Source organism: Balaenoptera physalus (genome assembly GCF_965194825.1).
Source record: "Balaenoptera physalus genome assembly, chromosome: 19".
NCBI lineage: Eukaryota > Metazoa > Chordata > Mammalia > Artiodactyla > Balaenopteridae > Balaenoptera > Balaenoptera physalus.
In genome coordinates, this window is record NC_138900.1 from 13955483 (window position 1) to 13972872 (window position 17390).

At 52.4% G+C, this 17390-nt stretch overlaps 1 protein-coding gene across 6 annotated transcripts; it reads left to right on the forward strand.

Annotated features, from left to right (window-relative positions):
• The first annotated feature begins 917 nt into the window (after positions 1–917).
• On the forward strand, positions 918–15879 carry HNRNPL (heterogeneous nuclear ribonucleoprotein L). 6 transcript variants are annotated; one of them, XM_082438036.1, is made up of 13 exons: positions 3286–3570; positions 5520–5638; positions 6525–6762; positions 6893–6978; positions 8018–8114; positions 8200–8272; positions 11618–11689; positions 11801–12081; positions 13166–13287; positions 13601–13802; positions 14647–14704; positions 14834–14929; positions 15513–15879. In XM_082438036.1, exons 1-13 carry the CDS (start codon positions 3310–3312, stop codon positions 15569–15571), a joined length of 1764 nt encoding a protein of 587 aa, XP_082294162.1. In that variant the 5' UTR covers positions 3286–3309; the 3' UTR covers positions 15572–15879. The 6 variants fall into 6 exon arrangements, with proteins under 6 accessions (XP_082294166.1, XP_082294161.1, XP_082294162.1 ...); XM_082438038.1 differs by having other exon boundaries at positions 3292–3405; XM_082438039.1 differs by lacking the exon at positions 3286–3570 and adding an exon at positions 3914–5078.
• The last annotated feature ends 1511 nt before the right edge of the window (positions 15880–17390 follow it).

Consider the following 17390-nt stretch of genomic DNA (forward strand, 5'->3'; position numbering starts at 1 on the left):
GGGAGAAGGGTGTTTTAGACAGAGGGAACCGCCAGTGCAGAGTCAGGAATGAGCTCTGGGTATCTGATGAACAGAAGGAAAACCAGTGTTTGTGCCATGTAGAGGACAAGTGGAAAGGGTTAGGCATGGATTTGGATGGGCCTACAAGGGTTGGATTATGCCATGGGGGCCCTAAGGAGGGGAGGACTTGTTATTTCAGATGCTGCCCAGCTGTGGTGAATTTCAGTTGGTCCTTCCCCTCTCTGAGCCTCAGTTTCTGAAATGGAGGTAGACCTGAGGTCCCCTCTGCTTCCAGACATTCTCAGCACTTCTCAAGACCACCCAGCGTTGCAGGTGCTATTACCAACCTCCTACCGGATGAGGAAACAGAGGCCCCAGAATGCTAAATCACTTTTCCAAAGCCACAGAGTAAGTAGGTGCACCGTCCATATTTGAACGCTGGCAGTCTAACCCCAGGACTCATGCTCTTACCCTCCAAGGGATATTGCAGACCCCATCACTGTTAACAGGCACTGCAGTGCACTGGGTATGTGTCTTTGGTGGCAGACAAATCCTGCTATATGCCACTTACAAGCGGTGGGATCCCGGGTAGGTCGCTAGCGTCCCCTGAGCCCATTTCCCCGTCTGTACAATGTGCACCCCAACATTTACCTCAACCAACAGAACACTTGGCTGACCAGGAGGAATGAGGCGTGATTCCCAAACAACTGTGCGACTTTCTGTGAGGGATGGGGGGCGGGTATTGAGGGGCTGGGGATGTTTGGGGAAAAGGGACGCGGAGTCTTCCCGTTCCTTTTTTGCGTTGTTTCCTCCATTCAACCGCAGAGCAACTCTCGATCTGCCCCCCCTACCCCCCCCCATTTTTTTTTTCCCCGGGCTGGAAAGAGGTCGTGGTCCCTTTAAGTCCCGCCCCTCCCTCCCCCAAAACTTCCCAGTGTCTGCTCTCTTTTCGATCTCGGACGGCCGGCCAGGCTCGCCGCCGAACTGGTAGGGGCTGGGGGCGAGGGATCAGGGAGGAGTGAGGGGGGATCCCAGGGAGGCGCCGCCCGGGGCCCGCGACCGCGGCCCGTGTGCAAGGGGTGGGGGAGGGGCGGAAGCCGGGAGCGCGGGTGTGCAGATAACGCGGCAGCCCGGTCGCCAGCCGTGGGCGCGCTCGGGCGGCCGAGCTGCCTGGAACGTGCCGCGCGGGGGACGGTTCCGTCGCGCCCCGTCGGCGCGCGCCGGCGCGAGGGGCGTCCGGGCCGGGCGCGGGGGCGGGGAGGGGAGGGGCCCCTCTCTCCCCCTCCCCCCACCACATTCCTCTGACGTCTGGACCTCGCGACCCCGCCCTTCAGTCGGAGCCGCACCGCCTTAATTCCGTCGCACTGATCACGTGTTGGAGGCGCTGCGCCGTCCCCCATCTCCGTTCGGCCGGCTCTTTCGGATCTTTTCGGGGTGATCGGGAGCTGATTTACATCTCCACCAGCCCACCCCAACTTTCGTATCTCCTCAAACCCGCGGACCTACCAGGCCGGTCCCACTCTCTTAGTGCCACTGACCCCATTTCAAACTTAGTTTCCACTAGGACCCCTATTTCGGGAACCCCCTTTCACCCGAGTGGAAAGGTTCCAGAGCATCTTTGGTGGGCGTCCCCCGCATTTCCCACGTCTGTCTCCTCGCTTTCTAAGCGCAGCGTCCCCTCCTCTCCCCCCTCCCCCCCCAGCAGGCAGCCCCATAAGGTTAAAGCCCTTAGGGCGGGATCCTAGGTCACCCCCCCAGCCCCGCCCCCAGGTTCCGGCTGTTGGGCGTCGTTGCACCCTAGAGACTTGGGAAGGTGTTCTCTGCGGGGTGGCCCTACCCGCCTCGGAGAAAACAAGGCCCGCCAGACGCTCAGAATACCCTAAGTACTCCCCTTTGCAGAGTGCTGGCACTGTGCCGGGTGCTGTACCTGGCGCTTGGTAGGGTGGCCAGCTTCACTAAGGCCGAGGCAGAGACCACCGCTCCCTTGCTCACACAAGCACTTCCATGCTACGGAAAAAGACAGCCACCAAACTGTGACGACTCAGAGTAGTAAGGGCTGTCGCGTGAGAACCATTGGCCTGAGCGATCAGAGGTTATTATGGGGGAAGCCGAGGGTCTGGACTGGTAGGGACAAGGAACGCTTCTCAGAGTGAGCAGAGCACGAACAAGAGAAATTTATTCTTTAGCTCCGGCAGGAGGGATAGTGGAGAAAGTGTTCTAGGTGGAATGGCCTGCTCGGGCCAAAGATCCAGAGGTGCGCGAAAGATCCTTCCCTTTCTGCAAATTGAAAGGAGTTATTTGTGGTTGAATTTAGTGGTAGAGTGGTGAAAGGACGCCGGGGAACTGGACTGGGTCATAAGATAGTCGGCAACAGCAAATGGTTTTATACTGAAGGAAAGGGTCAGATTGGATTCAAAAATTTTTTCTCTGGCGTTGTGAAGGTTAGAGATGGAGAAGAATAGAATATAGTGATGGGGACAGAGCTGCACTGGCAGTTGCCCTTCTAACTTAGTTTGCCCTCAGTTGCCCTTCTAACTTAGTTTGCCCTTGCGGGGCTGCTTACAGCAGTAGATAAAGACTCAGGGTACTTCAGGCCTTCCCTCCTTTAGAGGGTCGCCCCGCCTCCAGAGGCGCCTGAAAGCGATTCGCGCATGCGTCCTCTCCTCCGATCCTTTCCTAGACTGCGCCAAAGAGCGCCTACGGGTCAGGGATGGGCTCTCCTTTTTCACCCAATCAGGGGCCACCAGTGGTCCTACCGTCTGGTGAGAGGACTCTTTCCACTCTCAACTGACTAATCGGGCGTCTTGCAGAAGATGGACACCTGCAGTAGCCACTGGAGAGAGGCAAAAGGGAGGGACCGCCTTGGTTCCTTGCGGAGAGGCGCGGGAAGGTAGTCGCTGTGACGGAAGACTAAGGGCTTTCGGTTTGATGGATTAGCGAGAAGACCAATGAAAGTGGGAAGGAGGCGGGGCTTTTGGGGAGAGTGGGGACCGCCGCTCCTATCAGGTGCTCCTAACGAGGCCAGGCAGTGTCAGAAATCTGACCAATCAAGTTGGAGTTTATTTTAAGGCGGCGGGGTCGCAGAAATGACCGGCAGAAAGCACTGGCCTATAAGGAGTGTCCCAGACAAACAAGGGCGGGCACTCCTGCAGAACGGCGTGGGCTTTATCCAATAGGTGCGCAAGGCGTATGGAGGCTTCCCCTCCCCCAGCGGCGGGACCAGTGGCTCCCCCTATCGGGTGGGGGCGGCGGGTGACGGGCGTGTCCCTCCCCCAATGAGAGGCGGGGGGAGGCGGGTTCTGGGCCGCCATGTCGCGGAGGCTGCTGCCCCGGGCGGAGAAGCGGCGTCGGAGGCTGGAGCAGAGGCAGCAGCCGGACGAGCAGCGGAGGCGGTCCGGAGCGATGGTGAAGATGGCGGCGGCGGGCGGCGGAGGCGGCGGTGGCCGCTACTACGGCGGCGGCAGTGAGGGCGGCCGGGCCCCTAAACGGCTCAAGACTGACAACGCTGGCGACCAGCATGGAGGCGGCGGCGGCGGTGGAGGAGCCGGGGCGGCGGGCGGTGGCGGCGGGGTGAGGCCAGGGCCCTAAGCGCCGGAGACGGCCGGGAAGGGAGGAAAAATTTCTCACGTTGAGGGCCTTTATTTGGGGGGGGGGGGGGTGCTGTGCGCACGCGCCCAGGCCCTCGCGCCGTGGACGGGGTGGGGGAGGGGCAGGCGTTGGGCAAACGGCGGGGTTTGCGCGAGGACAGGCGCTTGCGCGTGCGCGCTCTACAGAGCGGGGTGTGGGGGCGGAGGAAACTGCTCGCGCTGCAGGTGGCGCAGTGCGCAGGCGCCGCGGGCTGGCTTGTGGGGGCCGGGCACGCGGTCGGGCCGATTTTTTCTTTATCATTTTCTTTTCTGGCCCCATGCGCAGGCGCACTTCTCCTGCCCGGGCCTTGTGGGCGGTTGTGGGGGGGGGCACCGCGTGAGCGGGGAATGGGTGGGCGGTAGCCTTTTCCGTGCCTGAGTGGGGTATTTTGCCTGATCGCTGTTTGATCTTTGTAGCGTCATGGTTTGTCTCAGTACAGAAATTGATTTCTTTGAGGATATTCCCCCAGACCAGAATATCTGCCTAATTTTTGTGGGCATTAAAAACCGGAAGAAAGTGTTGTGAGAGGTCTTTTTAGCCGTTTGGAAGTTGAACCAAGCTCTGGAGTTATCACAAGTTTGCTTACATTTTTGAGGGTTAACTGGGTGCGGTAGGTTTGATGAACCAAAATGTTCCCTGAGGGGTGGGCACTTTGTAAGGGGTTCAACCTCTTCAGTCTCCTCGGAAAAGACAACCAATTGTTACTCCTGGCTTGGAGCCTATTCCTTCCTCCTTGGAAGTTCCTGAAGCCCTGTCCTGTTCAGCCATTTGCAGAGTTTTCCATGGTTTAGCGGTGCTCTGTAGCCGTGATTTACTAGCATTTAAACCGTGCCAGGCCTTGTTGCACGCATTTGAAAGGTATCTTAATTGAGTTCTTAATACTCCTCTATGAGGTAAGGGATGGGCTTACTATTCTCCATTTACAGAGGCGAGGTAAATTTCTTTAGGTCTTGTAGCTAGTCTGAGGAGGGGCAGGGATTAGAACTCAGGGCTGTGGAACTCCAAATCGCTGAGCTGGTAACCATCAGGCGGGTGTGGCTCCTGTGGTTTGTGTGGTTCATTCCTGAAATAGAATCCAATTCTGCCCGTGTTACATGGGCTTCTGCTTGGTGGTTCTCACATGGGAGGCTGGGCCCAGAGCCCAGGAGAGGTGGAGAAAGTTACTTTGCTTTTTCTTGATTCCCAGAGGCTGTTGTCTGTGGGTGGAAAGATACTTCCCCTGGGAAGGGAACTGTCTTGATTTTTAGTGGTACAGGTTGGATCTTCTCTTCTTTTGAAGACTACTCTCTTTTTCATTAGTCTGACCTAGGTAGTATTTTCCAATACAGATTTTGGTGAGGGAGTAAAGACTAGAGGCAGTCAGGACTGGCCTGGATGCCACGGTGTCTGAGGCGCCTGCTGGACCTGGGGATGAGTGGTGGGGAACAGCAGTGCTTGGCTGTGTGGTGATGGTAGGTTCCTCCACTAGGGGAGGGGAAGAAAAACTTGGGTGAATGCAAAGAGAATGTCCTGGTTCAGGCTGCAGCAGAAAATTGAGTCCCCTTTCCAAGCCACTCTTTTCCCACATTTCTTTGACCAGTGGGAAGAGACTGGTGCTGGGAAGACTGTAAGATGGGACTTGGGACTTGTCTGGTCCTGCATTTTGCCTTCGTCAGAAACTACAGTAAGAGCCATTAGGCATGTGGCCATACACTCAGGCCTTCTGCTCTGCTGGCCCAGAATCCTTGTGGGGTGATTGGTTGAATTGCAGGCCCTAGTTGCCTGCCCTGTATGTCTTTCCTGGGTGACACACTCGAATGTTTTATCTGTTTGAGTCCCCAGTGGCACGGAAGTCAGTAATCCACTGTCTTGCACAGCAGAAAGTGAAGTCTTGTTTTTGCTTCCTTTCTCAGGAGAACTACGATGACCCGCACAAAACCCCCGCCTCCCCAGTTGTCCACATCAGGGGCCTGATTGACGGCGTGGTGGAAGCTGACCTTGTGGAGGCCTTGCAGGAGTTTGGACCCATCAGGTACTCAGCTCAGAGGCCAGGGGTTGGGCATTCAGATGAGTCAACTCCTTGGTGTCCTGTGTGTCACCGGGTTTCTGGTTAGAAGTAACTTGGCCATTTCCGTCCAGGTTTCTTTAGCTAGGTCCTGGGGCTCCATTACTCCTGGGGTTAGCCATTGTACTTTGGATACGTTACAGCAAGTTCCGTGTTTTTCTCTCCTTCCTTTAGCTAGATCCTGGGGCTCTATTACTCCTGGGGTTAGCCATTGTACTTTGGATAAGTTACAGCAAGTTCTGTGTTTTTCTCTCCTTTCTTTAGCTAGGTCCTGGGGCTCCATTACTCCTGGGGTTAGCCATTGTACTTTGGATAAGTTACAGCAAGTTCCGTGTTTTTCTCTCCTTCCTTTAGCTAGGTCCTGGGGCTCCATTACTCCTGGGGTTAGCCATTGTACTTTGGATAAGTTACAGCAAGTTCCGTGTTTTTCCGTCCTTCCTTTTTTTTTTTCTCATTCCTTTTTTTTCTCTCTCTCTGCCTGGTAATTTTGGCACATGGTGAGTAATGGGAATAGAGGAGTGAACATCACTGTCTTGATTCCTCCCAGACAGTTGCCTACCCAGAGTGGTCAACACTGTGATAGGGGAAACCCAGCCGTCTGTGGGAGGCATCTGACTCGATCAGGTGAGGGGTTGGGAAGGAAGGCTTCCCAGAGAAGCTGATGCCAAAGCCGCACACACCTCTTTTGCTTGTCGTGCCACTTACGGCAAGGGGTGTTCACGTCAAGAAACCATGACGGGCACAGAGGAGTCCAGAGGCCAGGGAGGAGTCGGATCACAGATAACTGAGGTCGTACTCTTGACTCTTGTCTCCATCCCCCTGAGAGGATTGCAACGTGTGTTCTCTTTGCCAGTTATGTGGTGGTAATGCCTAAAAAGAGACAAGCGTTGGTGGAATTTGAAGATGTGTTGGGGGCTTGCAACGCCGTGAACTACGCAGCCGACAACCAGATCTACATTGCGGGCCACCCAGCTTTTGTCAATTACTCTACCAGCCAGAAAATCTCCCGCCCCGGGGACTCAGATGACTCCAGGAGCGTCAACAGTGTGCTTCTCTTTACCATCCTGAACCCCATCTATTCAATTACCACGGTGCGTGCCAGTGGTTATTCGTTTAGGCTCTTCTATGGAATCTTCCTCCTGCCTTTTCTTCCTGTCTTCTCCCATGAGCCAGACTGACCTGCTAGTGTCCCTTCATCTTGCCTGTCTTTGGTTTTTACAGGATGTTCTTTATACTATCTGTAACCCTTGTGGTCCTGTCCAGAGAATTGTCATTTTCCGGAAGAATGGAGTCCAGGCTATGGTGGAATATCCTTTGCTAGGAAATGGGTGTTCCTTGAGATGGGAGCTCACAGGGCTCGGTCGGAGTCCATCTTTTCAACCAGCACGTGTCTCCTGAACGCCTGCCATGTGCCAGATGCCTTCATAGAGCCCATGGTCTCATGGAAGGGATGGTTAATAAACAATCGCACCTAAATAGTTGGCCCTTGAACAGCTCAGATTTGAACTCTGTGGGTCCACTTAAGGTGAATCTCACTCACTAAATGTATACTACAGTATTATGCCATCTGTGGTTGGTTAAATACATGGATTTTCAATTGCACAGAGAGTTGGTGCTCCTAAAACACCCACACACACATGTTCAAGGGTTGTGTAATGTGAAAGTATGGGGTTTAAAGTGTGAAGGGAAAGAAGAGTGTGCCATGAGATACAAGAGAAAAGAATTTACAGGGGTTCTGGGAAAGTCTCTGAGAAGGTGCTATCCTTATTTCCATGTAGAGGTGGGAACTGATATTCAGGCCGAGGACACCACCTCTGCAAAGGTCCTCAGGTGGGCAGGAGCTTAGCGTTGGAGAAAGCGAGCCACCTGACAACTGAAGGGTAGCTGACGAGGGGGAGAGAGTTCCTTAGGACATTGGAAGAAGTTACGGCATCTCAGGCAGTGGGGTGAAGCTTGGGTCGGTGTAGTGGGATGTCACTGATGGGTTTGCAGGGCAGGAGTATAGTTAACGTTTCAGAGAGCGTTCAGGCTTAGTCAGGGCGCGTAGAAGCAGGGGGAGGATGAGGCCGAGGAAGAAGGTGGCTCGGCCTGGGACGCTGGCAGAGAAGGTTGTTGCGGTGGGGCCGGGCGGGGGGAGTGCAGGTCTCAGGCGCTCTGGCCGTGTCTGCGCGTTTGGGGCAGCACTCCAGCTGCGTCCGTCCGCGTGGCTGGTGGTTGTGGGCAGTGAACTAACCCCGGAGCCCGCTTGGAGCAGTCTGCGGGGTGCTGCTTGTCCTCCCTCGCTGGCGCACTTGAAGCTCTTTTCAGAGAGCTCTTGGGATGGGACTTTCCCTTAACTGTACTCACATTTGACTCTGTGCAGAGTGCCCAGCGGGCCAAGGCCTCACTCAATGGGGCTGACATCTACTCGGGCTGTTGCACTCTGAAGATTGAATATGCGAAGGTAGGTCTGGGAAATGGCTGCCGCTCGTCAGCTTCCTAGGTGAGCCTGGAGCCTGGCTGACCTCGAGCTTTTTTTGTTCCTGCAGCCTACACGCTTAAACGTGTTCAAGAACGATCAGGATACTTGGGACTACACAAACCCCAACCTCAGTGGACAAGGTAATCCTGACGGCAGCTTTGTTTTAAACATACCCGCCTTGCCTTCACTTGACTAGCGCACTTCATAGACCTGGACTCAGGGTTATGTAATGCCATTGGGCTCCTGTGGACAGGGGAGGGCCTTGGGGGTCAGCTCTTGGAAGATACACTCCAGTGGGAGGGGGTGAATGAGGGGCCTCTGTAGGTCCTAGCTGCTGCTTGTGGCCCTTTGATGCAGCAGAGGATGCAGGGTCAAGGCAGAGGCCTGGGTGGGGTGGGGAGCAGGGCCTCACTGAGCACAGGCCACGGCAATGGCTTACAAACCAGTAGCAGCTCCCAAACGGATTCTGCTGCTTTTTTTCTAGGAGCGTGCTTAGGGTCACTGACCCCATTCTCACTGGGCCAGAAGTGGTCCTCTTGCTCTCCACTATTGACAGGGTCTGCTTCTGGGGGTACAGATTGGGGATGCGATGAGGGCTCCCAGGCCCTCGCAGCAGAGCCTTTGAGCAAGTTGACCTTGTGGAGGTGAGACACCCTGGATTGGAGCAGGGCGGACACGCCTCACCTCACTTGTAGAGGGGATGCAACATCTCTGCAGGGGGCCCAAATGGAAAACCCCCCTTCCTAGAATCTGTCAAGAATGGTTTGCCTTGGATAGGAGGGAGAGGTGGAGCCTTGCCTTTGAAAAACAGCGGCGCCCCCTCAGCAAGACCATCCATCTCTGTTTCTGTCTTGGTCTGATACGTCGGACTAGGCCGTGGGCTGAGGGAGGTGGCTGGTGGCTGACATCTCACAGGCCCTGGGAGGCCAGAGGCCCCTGTTCCTAGGCAGGCCTGTCTTGTTCGCCCTTGCAGCTGGGAAGCCGTGGGCCGGGTGGGCTAGGCTCTTCCCCAGGACCCTCACAATGGGCGCTGTGGGGCTCGCTGCCCCCTCCAGAGGTCAGAGACAAATTGGTGACCGAGTGAATGTACCAGAGCGGGCAATGGCATTACATGACTGCTAACAGAAACACGGCAACCAACCATTTCTTCTCCAAGGAACATAAATAGAAGATGTGCAGACCGGCAGGGGCTAGTGGCAGGGGCTGGCTGTGCATTGGTTTTGATGCCTCTCAGCTTTGGCCGCCTCCAGGCTGGGGGTCAAAAACGAGAGCTGTTGAGGTGACCTGGAGTGAGGGAGGTGCTTCGCCACCCCCTCGGGAACCAGACTTCAGCGGCTCTGCCTCTGCACATTGCTCACCAACACACAGGGTAGAAACCACTAGCTCTTCCTGGAGAGAACAGAACATGCAGCCTCCACCACGTCCCCAGAAACAGCCGCAGACTTGAGCTCACTACATCAAGAACACCACACCGCGCTCCAAGGAACAGCTACAAGCACAGAGGCAGACAGAGACAAAGAAAGAGACGCAACATGGCAGCAGACACTGCTTTTTTACTAAACATTAAAAAAATGTCAAAATCCAAGCAAACTTGAACCCGAAAATGTACACAGAAGTAGGAAACACAGAGAACAGCTCTCCCAGCCAGCCAGCGGCGCTCTTTTCGGAGAACGTTTCATAGACTGAAGTAGATTCCATGGGCCTCCAAGACAATAGGATCCTCTCCATTCCTCGCCATGTGGGTTTGGTTTTTTTTGTTTTTCGTTTTTTAAGTCCTTTGGTTTGGGGAGGGCCTTTTTTTTTTTGTTTTTCTGTTTTGATATTTTTATTTTTTCTGCAGTCATCGGCTGCCAACATAATCTGCACCAACTGGAGATCAGAAACCAAAAAAAAACAAAAACAAACTTAAACCACAACAGCAGCAAAAAATCAAAAAAACCAAAACAGACCTAAAACCAAACAGCCAAACAGCTCAGAGGTACACAGTTACCTGCTGGCGGGTAACTGGGAGTGCTCCCAAGGCCAAAAGCGCGGGCATAGTGGGGCCACTGGCACACCTCATAACCAGGAGACACGCACACGGAACGCTACACAGCCAGAAGCACCGCACTGCAGCACACAATGTGAGGAGATGACAACATGGAGGGACACTACCCACTTCATACACCTTTATTTGCCACTTTTCTGATATCTTCTGAGGACAGAACATCTGTGAGCCATTTTTGATTTAATCAAAACATTGACTTTTAAAACAATTCTTTAAAAAAAAATTGTGTCGGATGTGTACCGTAACTTGTATTTATGACTGTAAAACCGTGTGATGCAGGGTCGCAGTGTATGTTTGATGGGACGCCATCTTTCAGAACTGTGCTAACTCACTGTTGAAGCGTCCAATGGTAAGAGAAAATACAGATTTGTTTTTTGTGACAAATGGACATTGTACTCTGTACTTCTGCTGTAAGTAGCCCTTTTCCATCTTTGTAATGACTGTTGGAAAACAAAACCCAGGCCGGGTGGCAGGAAAGGGCAGTGGTCCCGAGCCCTGGGTTTTTGGAGTCAACCAGGCCTGGGTTCAAGTCCCGGCTTGGCCACTAACTTGCTTTGTGACCTTGGGCCAAAGTGTATTATAACTGCTCAGTTAAAAGTTAAGTGCTCATTTTCCTTATCTGTAAAATGGGGCTAAAATAGTACCTACCTCATAGGGTTGTTGTGAGGAATTTAAGAAACGGTGATGTCTGTTTGTAAAGTACTTAGCACAGTGTTTGCCACTCAAGTGCTGAGTTAACGGTAGCGATTATGAACTGCAGCTGGGGTTGGGGCGGGGTGGAACTGCGCCATTGTCTGAGACTGTTGATGCCTTGTACATGACTGCTCATTTGAACTGATGTTGATGTCGCCCTGTTTGTCCTCTCCTACAGTCCCTCTTCTTGGGGTGGATGTGACTAGAGGGGAGGGTGACCGGTACCAAGATTGAGAAAGTCTTCTCTCTAGAGAGTGGGCCCTAGCGCTCTTAGACCCTTGGGGCTTTGTGGGCCCAATTTTATTTTTCTACCCTTCCATGGGTTATTTTCTGGCTCTTAACTCCTCTCCCTTCATTGGGAGTTATTTTAGAAATCTGTTCCCGGCCCCCATATCAGCTTCCATAGTGGCTGCAACTTCCCCAGAGGGCCCAAGAGCTGGGCTTCCTGCCAGATCTCGGGAAGGTGAGAGGCCCGGAACCCGGCTTCATCCTTCACGGATAAAGGAAGGCAGCCTGCTTGGAGTGGGCGGCGGGAGGGACAGTGGGCTCCAGCCTTGAGGCTTGGGCTTCATGCCCACCCTGGGTCCGGCCACAGGAAGGAAGCCCCAGTAACCCTTGTGAGGAAGGAAAGGCCGCTGCCCAGGCCCTCAGGAGCCGAGGGACGCTGAGATCAGCCTCTGTAGTCAGGAGGGAGGGAGCTACCCCTTTTTCCAAGTTAGGTTCTAACTGTTCTCTCTGTCTGCAGGTGACCCTGGCAGCAACCCTAACAAACGCCAGAGGCAGCCCCCTCTCCTGGGAGATCACCCCGCAGAATATGGTGAGGGCAGGGGGTTCCCCTCCGTGGACTCCCGTGGCTCATGTGCCCCTGCCCGCCGCCCGACGCGCAAATTCTCACCCGTCCTCCCTCTCTTTCCTTCCCACCCCCCAGGAGGGCCCCACGGTGGGTACCACAGCCATTACCATGATGAGGGCTACGGGCCCCCCCCACCTCACTACGAAGGGAGAAGGATGGGCCCACCAGTGGGGGGTCACCGCCGGGGCCCAAGTCGCTACGGCCCCCAGTATGGTCACCCCCCACCCCCTCCCCCACCACCCGAGTATGGCCCCCACGCCGACAGCCCTGTGCTCATGGTCTATGGCTTGGATCAGTCTAAGATGAACTGTGACCGGGTCTTCAATGTCTTCTGCTTGTATGGCAATGTGGAGAAGGTGAGCTTCTGCTAGGTCCACTGCTTTCCTTATAGACCTGGCAGCCCCAGGGGAGGCCCCGACCTTTTGGCCCCCTAGTGAGCAAAGAAGGGGGAAGGAGCCTCTTTAGGAGCAAGCAGGTCCAGAGAGGGTAACTTGTTTAATCAGGTGACACTGCAGATGGATTTTATTTGGTCCTCATGCTATGTGGGTGGTTTATTTTTTTATTTTTTATTTTTTTTAATTTTCAGTGTTATTTTTTTTTTGAAAAAAACAAGACTTTATCACATGAAAGTGTTAGTACTTAATATTACGTAAATATTACGGTGTATAAAATTTACCCATCACAGTTAAAGATCATTATGTAAGGATTTTCTCTGGAACACTTCAGATGCTATGGCAACACTGAGCCTTCCTGCCTTGCCTGGGAGAACAGTCGGCTGGGGCTGTCTGGTGACTGCCCACCTCAGACTAGGTCGTTTCTTCTGTCAAACCCATCTGGGTCCTGGAAGCCTTTGAGTTTACAGCCCCTGGCCTGGCCCATTAATATTAGCAGCTAATAACGTGTCAAGCGTTTTTTTGGTACCACTGTTAAAAGTGCTTTAAATGTTGTAAGTTGTTCATTCTCACAAGAATCCGTAATGAGGCAAGCAGGGGAAGTGAAAGCATGGGGGGCAATTAACTTGCCCAGGTTCACATACCTGTATGTGGAAGCAGGACTCAGAGCTGACACTACTGTTTTTAGTGTTTTTATAACATAACCCACATAGTCATGACTCAGTATCTGTACATATGTCTGTTGATGGAAGTAGCTGCTTTTTTTTCTCCCACCATTCCTGCTTTTCTGTTGTGCTTCGTTAAATGACCCACTCATGGGTCGGGTCCTGAGGTTAGGGAAAGACTGCCTAGTCTCTGCTGCCTAACTTGGGCTGAGCACTTGCTGTGGGCCAGACACGCTTCTTTGTTCTCCTGACTCCTCACAAGTGAGGAAATGGAAGCCTCGATCCAGAGCAGGCGTTGACTTCCTTCTAACTGACTTGGAAGGGACAGGAGAAGGGTCTCTGACAGCTGGGCGGTGGTGCTGATCACGACTGCTCTCCTCAAGGTGAAATTCATGAAAAGCAAGCCGGGGGCCGCCATGGTGGAGATGGCTGATGGCTATGCTGTGGACCGGGCCATTACTCACCTCAACAACAACTTCATGTTTGGGCAGAAGCTGAATGTCTGGTAGGTACCCAGGCTCCTCAGGCTTGGGGAGCGTTGGAGAGGGACTGAGGAGAGAAGGGAGGGGGAATGGGGCCCACTCTGGACAGAGGTCAGAGGAGCACAGAGAAGCCAAGTGCTTATCCAGGCTGGAGTTGGGCATGCAGGTGTGTTCCCAGATGTTCTTCTGAAGCAGTGGGCGAAAGTGTGTCAGCCTCTCCTCAGCTGTGGAGCAGTGCCCTCTGAGGCATACATTGCTGTCAGACAGGAAGGAGGCCACAGGAGAAGGTGGGGGACAACTTGAGGTCTGACACAGGGCTCTCCTTCACTCCCACAGTGTCTCCAAACAACCAGCCATCATGCCCGGTCAGTCATATGGGCTAGAAGATGGGTCCTGCAGTTACAAAGACTTCAGTGAGTCAAGGAACAATCGGTTCTCCACTCCAGAGCAGGCAGCCAAGAACCGCATCCAGCACCCTAGCAACGTGCTACACTTTTTCAATGCCCCTCTGGAGGTGACTGAGGAGAATTTCTTTGAGGTGGGTGCCGTGGACTTGGTCCTTCAGCATAGCCGTCTGAGGAGGCCATTCATTTTTGTATTTTAACAAATATCTATTGAGCTGCTCTGCTGGGCTCTGGGTTGGGTGCTAGGGACATAGCAGGGACCAAGAAAGGCTCAGAATGGCGCCAGACTTCCAGCAGCAGTGGAGTTTGCCATGCTGCTTGTATTTTTGGCAAGTCAGAGTGGCTGCTCATTTGCCTTGAAAGATTCCTCCCTGTCTGGATGACGGACTGGTGATTGGCGTCCAATCTCGAAACATCCACACTGTCATGCCGTCTGGGGCCTCGATGACATTAGAAGGGAGGGTCCCATTATAGTGCTGTCAGAGGGAACCGGGGCAGCTTTGGGGAAGGGTGGAAGTCTGACTGTGGAGTTGGACTTTTGGCCTTAACTGTGGCCTGAGGTGTTGCTATTCGGTTTAGCGAACATTTACCTAGTGCCAGAACACACCCAAATAACAGCTGAAGATGGGAAATTTAAAAAGCAGTTTCCCGGTTTTAGGCAACAAAATAGTTAAGAGCAGTGTTTCTCAACCTTTGGGGGGATTACAGGGACACCTTAGAGTGTGTGATAAAAGCTTAGAAACTGTTTTGTCCAGAAAAATCCAAGTGTTCAGCTGTGGTGTGCTTGAATTCCACCATGTGGCACTCCTTGTGTTTCTAAGTCTGTCTGTTCTTTGTTTTTGTTTTGGCCACGCCGCATGCGGGATCTTAGTTCCCTGACCAGGGATCAGACCTATGCCCCCTGCAGTGGAAGCGTGGAGTCTTAACCACTGGAACACCAAGGAAGTCCTTTGAGTCTGTTTTCTGTTTCTGTTGCAGATCTGCGATGAGCTGGGAGTGAAGCGGCCATCTTCTGTGAAAGTATTCTCAGGCAAAAGTGAGTAAACTGCCCCACCTTCCTCCCCCATTCCTTGACTGTAGGTGGGCAGCTCCCTGGGCTGCTGGAGTGGGAATCCAAGAGCGATGCCCTGCTTAGTCAGCCTAAAACCTTTGTTTTTCCCGTCAGGTGAACGCAGCTCCTCTGGGCTGCTGGAGTGGGAATCTAAGAGCGATGCCCTGGAGACTCTGGGCTTCCTGAACCATTATCAGATGAAAAACCCAAGTGAGTGTCTGTGGGTCCTGCGGTCATCCATCCCCTTTGTGGCTTAATGGGTTGGCTCGCTTCGGGCCAGAGCCATCCTTCCTGCCATCAAGATAGGGCCCCAGGGATTTCCTTATTGTCACTGACACAGGCAGGTGGGACCTGGTGGCCAGGAGAGCAGCCTGATGTTTCATGCGGGAGGGCCAGCCTAGCTGCTTGCTGCCGCCCGCTCTGCCAGCTTGGGAGTTGCTCAGGCTTGTCCTCCAGGGAGCTGCCACTCTGTGCATCAGAGGCTGGCTCAGTACCCAGGAAAAGGGGCTGTAACAGCCAGCAGGTAAAATTTGCCCACCCATTTCCTGGGCAGGCCTGTTGTTGTGCGCCAGCTGAAAAGCTGGGAATGGGATCCTCCATGGAATTGAAGGAAGAGAAGGAGAAATGCCTTGTGTGTTAGGCTTGTTTTTGAGTCTCAAAAGTGGCAGTGAAGAGTTAGACCCTTGCAGTTGAATTGCAGAAAATGAGAGATGTGTGCAAAACCAGGGGAACTCTGGGTGGGGGGAGCATCCAGAGAGGGGCCCAAGTTACACCTCTGTCCTCTCTTTTGCAGATGGGCCGTACCCTTACACCCTGAAGTTGTGTTTCTCCACTGCTCAGCACGCCTCCTAATTAGGTGCCTATGGAGAGTCCCATCTGAGCAGGAAAACATTTCTTTCCTTTATGCTGGTTTTTTTGTTTGTTTTGTTTTGCAGATGTTCCTGTATTCCTTTTTTTTAATGCTAGGTTAGTAGAGGCTTAACCATAATGGAAACGCTGGAAGTCTAAAGGGGGAGGGGAAGGGGAACTGATATCTCCCAAGATTAACCTTCACTTTTTAAAAATTATTGTACATGTGATTTTTTTTTTTTTTCCTGTTCATACATTTGTGCTGCCCATGTACTCTTGGCACATTTCAATAAAATTGTTTGGAAAATAAATGTAGCATTTTCTGGGATTCTGGGGTGTGTCTGCTTCCCTCACACTCAGTCTTCTGAAGAGGGGCAGGCCGGCCAGGACACAGCTGCAGCCCCTCCAGAGGGGCAGACCCAGCCCTGAGGAGCAGTGTGGGCCAGAGCTGCAGATTGGGAGATGATGAAAGGGTCTTGAAAATCTGGGAGACCTGGTGGCATCCTTCATGGGCTCTACCCAAGCAAGCTGGATCTAGTTGAAGAGTCTTTTTTTTTTTTTTTAAGTAAATAGTTGAAAAAATTAAAAAATTGAAGAGATTTTAAAAAGAAGAAAGCCTTAATCTTACAAAGTAAACACCCGCCTTTCCTTAAGGTTGGAAAGTGAAACCTCAGATAAAAGTGAAAGTCATCTCCCCACTCCCCTTGGAAGCAGGTTTTTTTTTTCCATAAGGAAAGTTCTCCTATTTGGATATGTGTCTTAACAGAAAATGCTTTGTACTGTAAGATGTTCTCATATCACATGCAGGGCAACCTCATTATCTTTAGTCTTACACAGTATCTTGTGTGGCTATGTCATAATTTACTTGGTTCTGAAGGTAATTTCCAATTTGCTACTGCAAACAGTACTACTATGCATCTTCGTACAAATGTTAACCCAACTTCCTTGATACTGATCTGGAGGTAAATTCCTAGCAGTGGAATTGCTGGATTAAACGATACATTCAATTGCAACTTGATAGATATTCCCCAGTCTTGGTGGGTGGGAACTTGTGCTTATGGTTGGGACTGGGCCATATGGGTGGAGGGCAGACGATAACCTGGAAGGGAGCCGCCTTTTAAGAACCTTGACTCATACTGGAGGGAAGAGATCCTGCAGAGAGGAGCAAGTCAAAAAGTCCAGTTCCTTGTGTGCGCTTGAAAAAACCCACTTTGTAATCTCCTGTAGAGTTTTTAAACATTAACATCTACTGAAGTCGAATGGCATTTATTAAAGTTTCATCAGGGAAAGCTTCAAACCTCTAGACAAGGAGAAACTACAGTCACCTTGCAGCCGTAACTTAAAAATCTAGGATTATTTTAAGCTAATCGAGGGGGGTAAAAAGTAAATTTCCCCATTTTGTCTGCCAGCACCCAGTCTTCATCCCATGTTAGTAGTTACGAGTCTCCTAGATATTCTATGCATATATTGTTTTTTATGAATGTATGGCCATCTATAACCGTCTTTTTATAGCAACCTAAATGTACTACATCTTTAAATTTTTTTCTCTCACATCTTGGTATCTGCATAGTGGTTCCAGAGTTCTCCATTGTGTAGATGACCAAACATTCTCTGTTTTCCAAAAGAGCCTTACCATCTGACACATTAAGAAGGCAAAATAGGACTTAACCTGGTGATCCTGTGGTTAAGACTCAACCCTTCCCTTGCAGGGGGCACAGGTTTGATCCCTGGTCTGGGAAGTTCTACGTGCATGCAGTGTGCAGTATGGCCAAAAAACAAAGTCAAAGTAGGGCTTCACTGGTGGCACAGTGGTTAAGAATCC

Coding starts and splice junctions, on each gene's coding strand:
- HNRNPL (XM_082438035.1), top strand. CDS start 3,310: ATGTCGCGGAGGCTGCTGCCCCGGGCGGAGAAGCGGCGTCGGAGGCTG. Junction 8,115..8,199: donor TGAAGATTGAATATGCGAAG/GTAGGTCTGGGA, acceptor TTGTTCCTGCAG/CCTACACGCTTAAACGTGTT. Junction 13,803..14,646: donor CTGAGGAGAATTTCTTTGAG/GTGGGTGCCGTG, acceptor TTTCTGTTGCAG/ATCTGCGATGAGCTGGGAGT.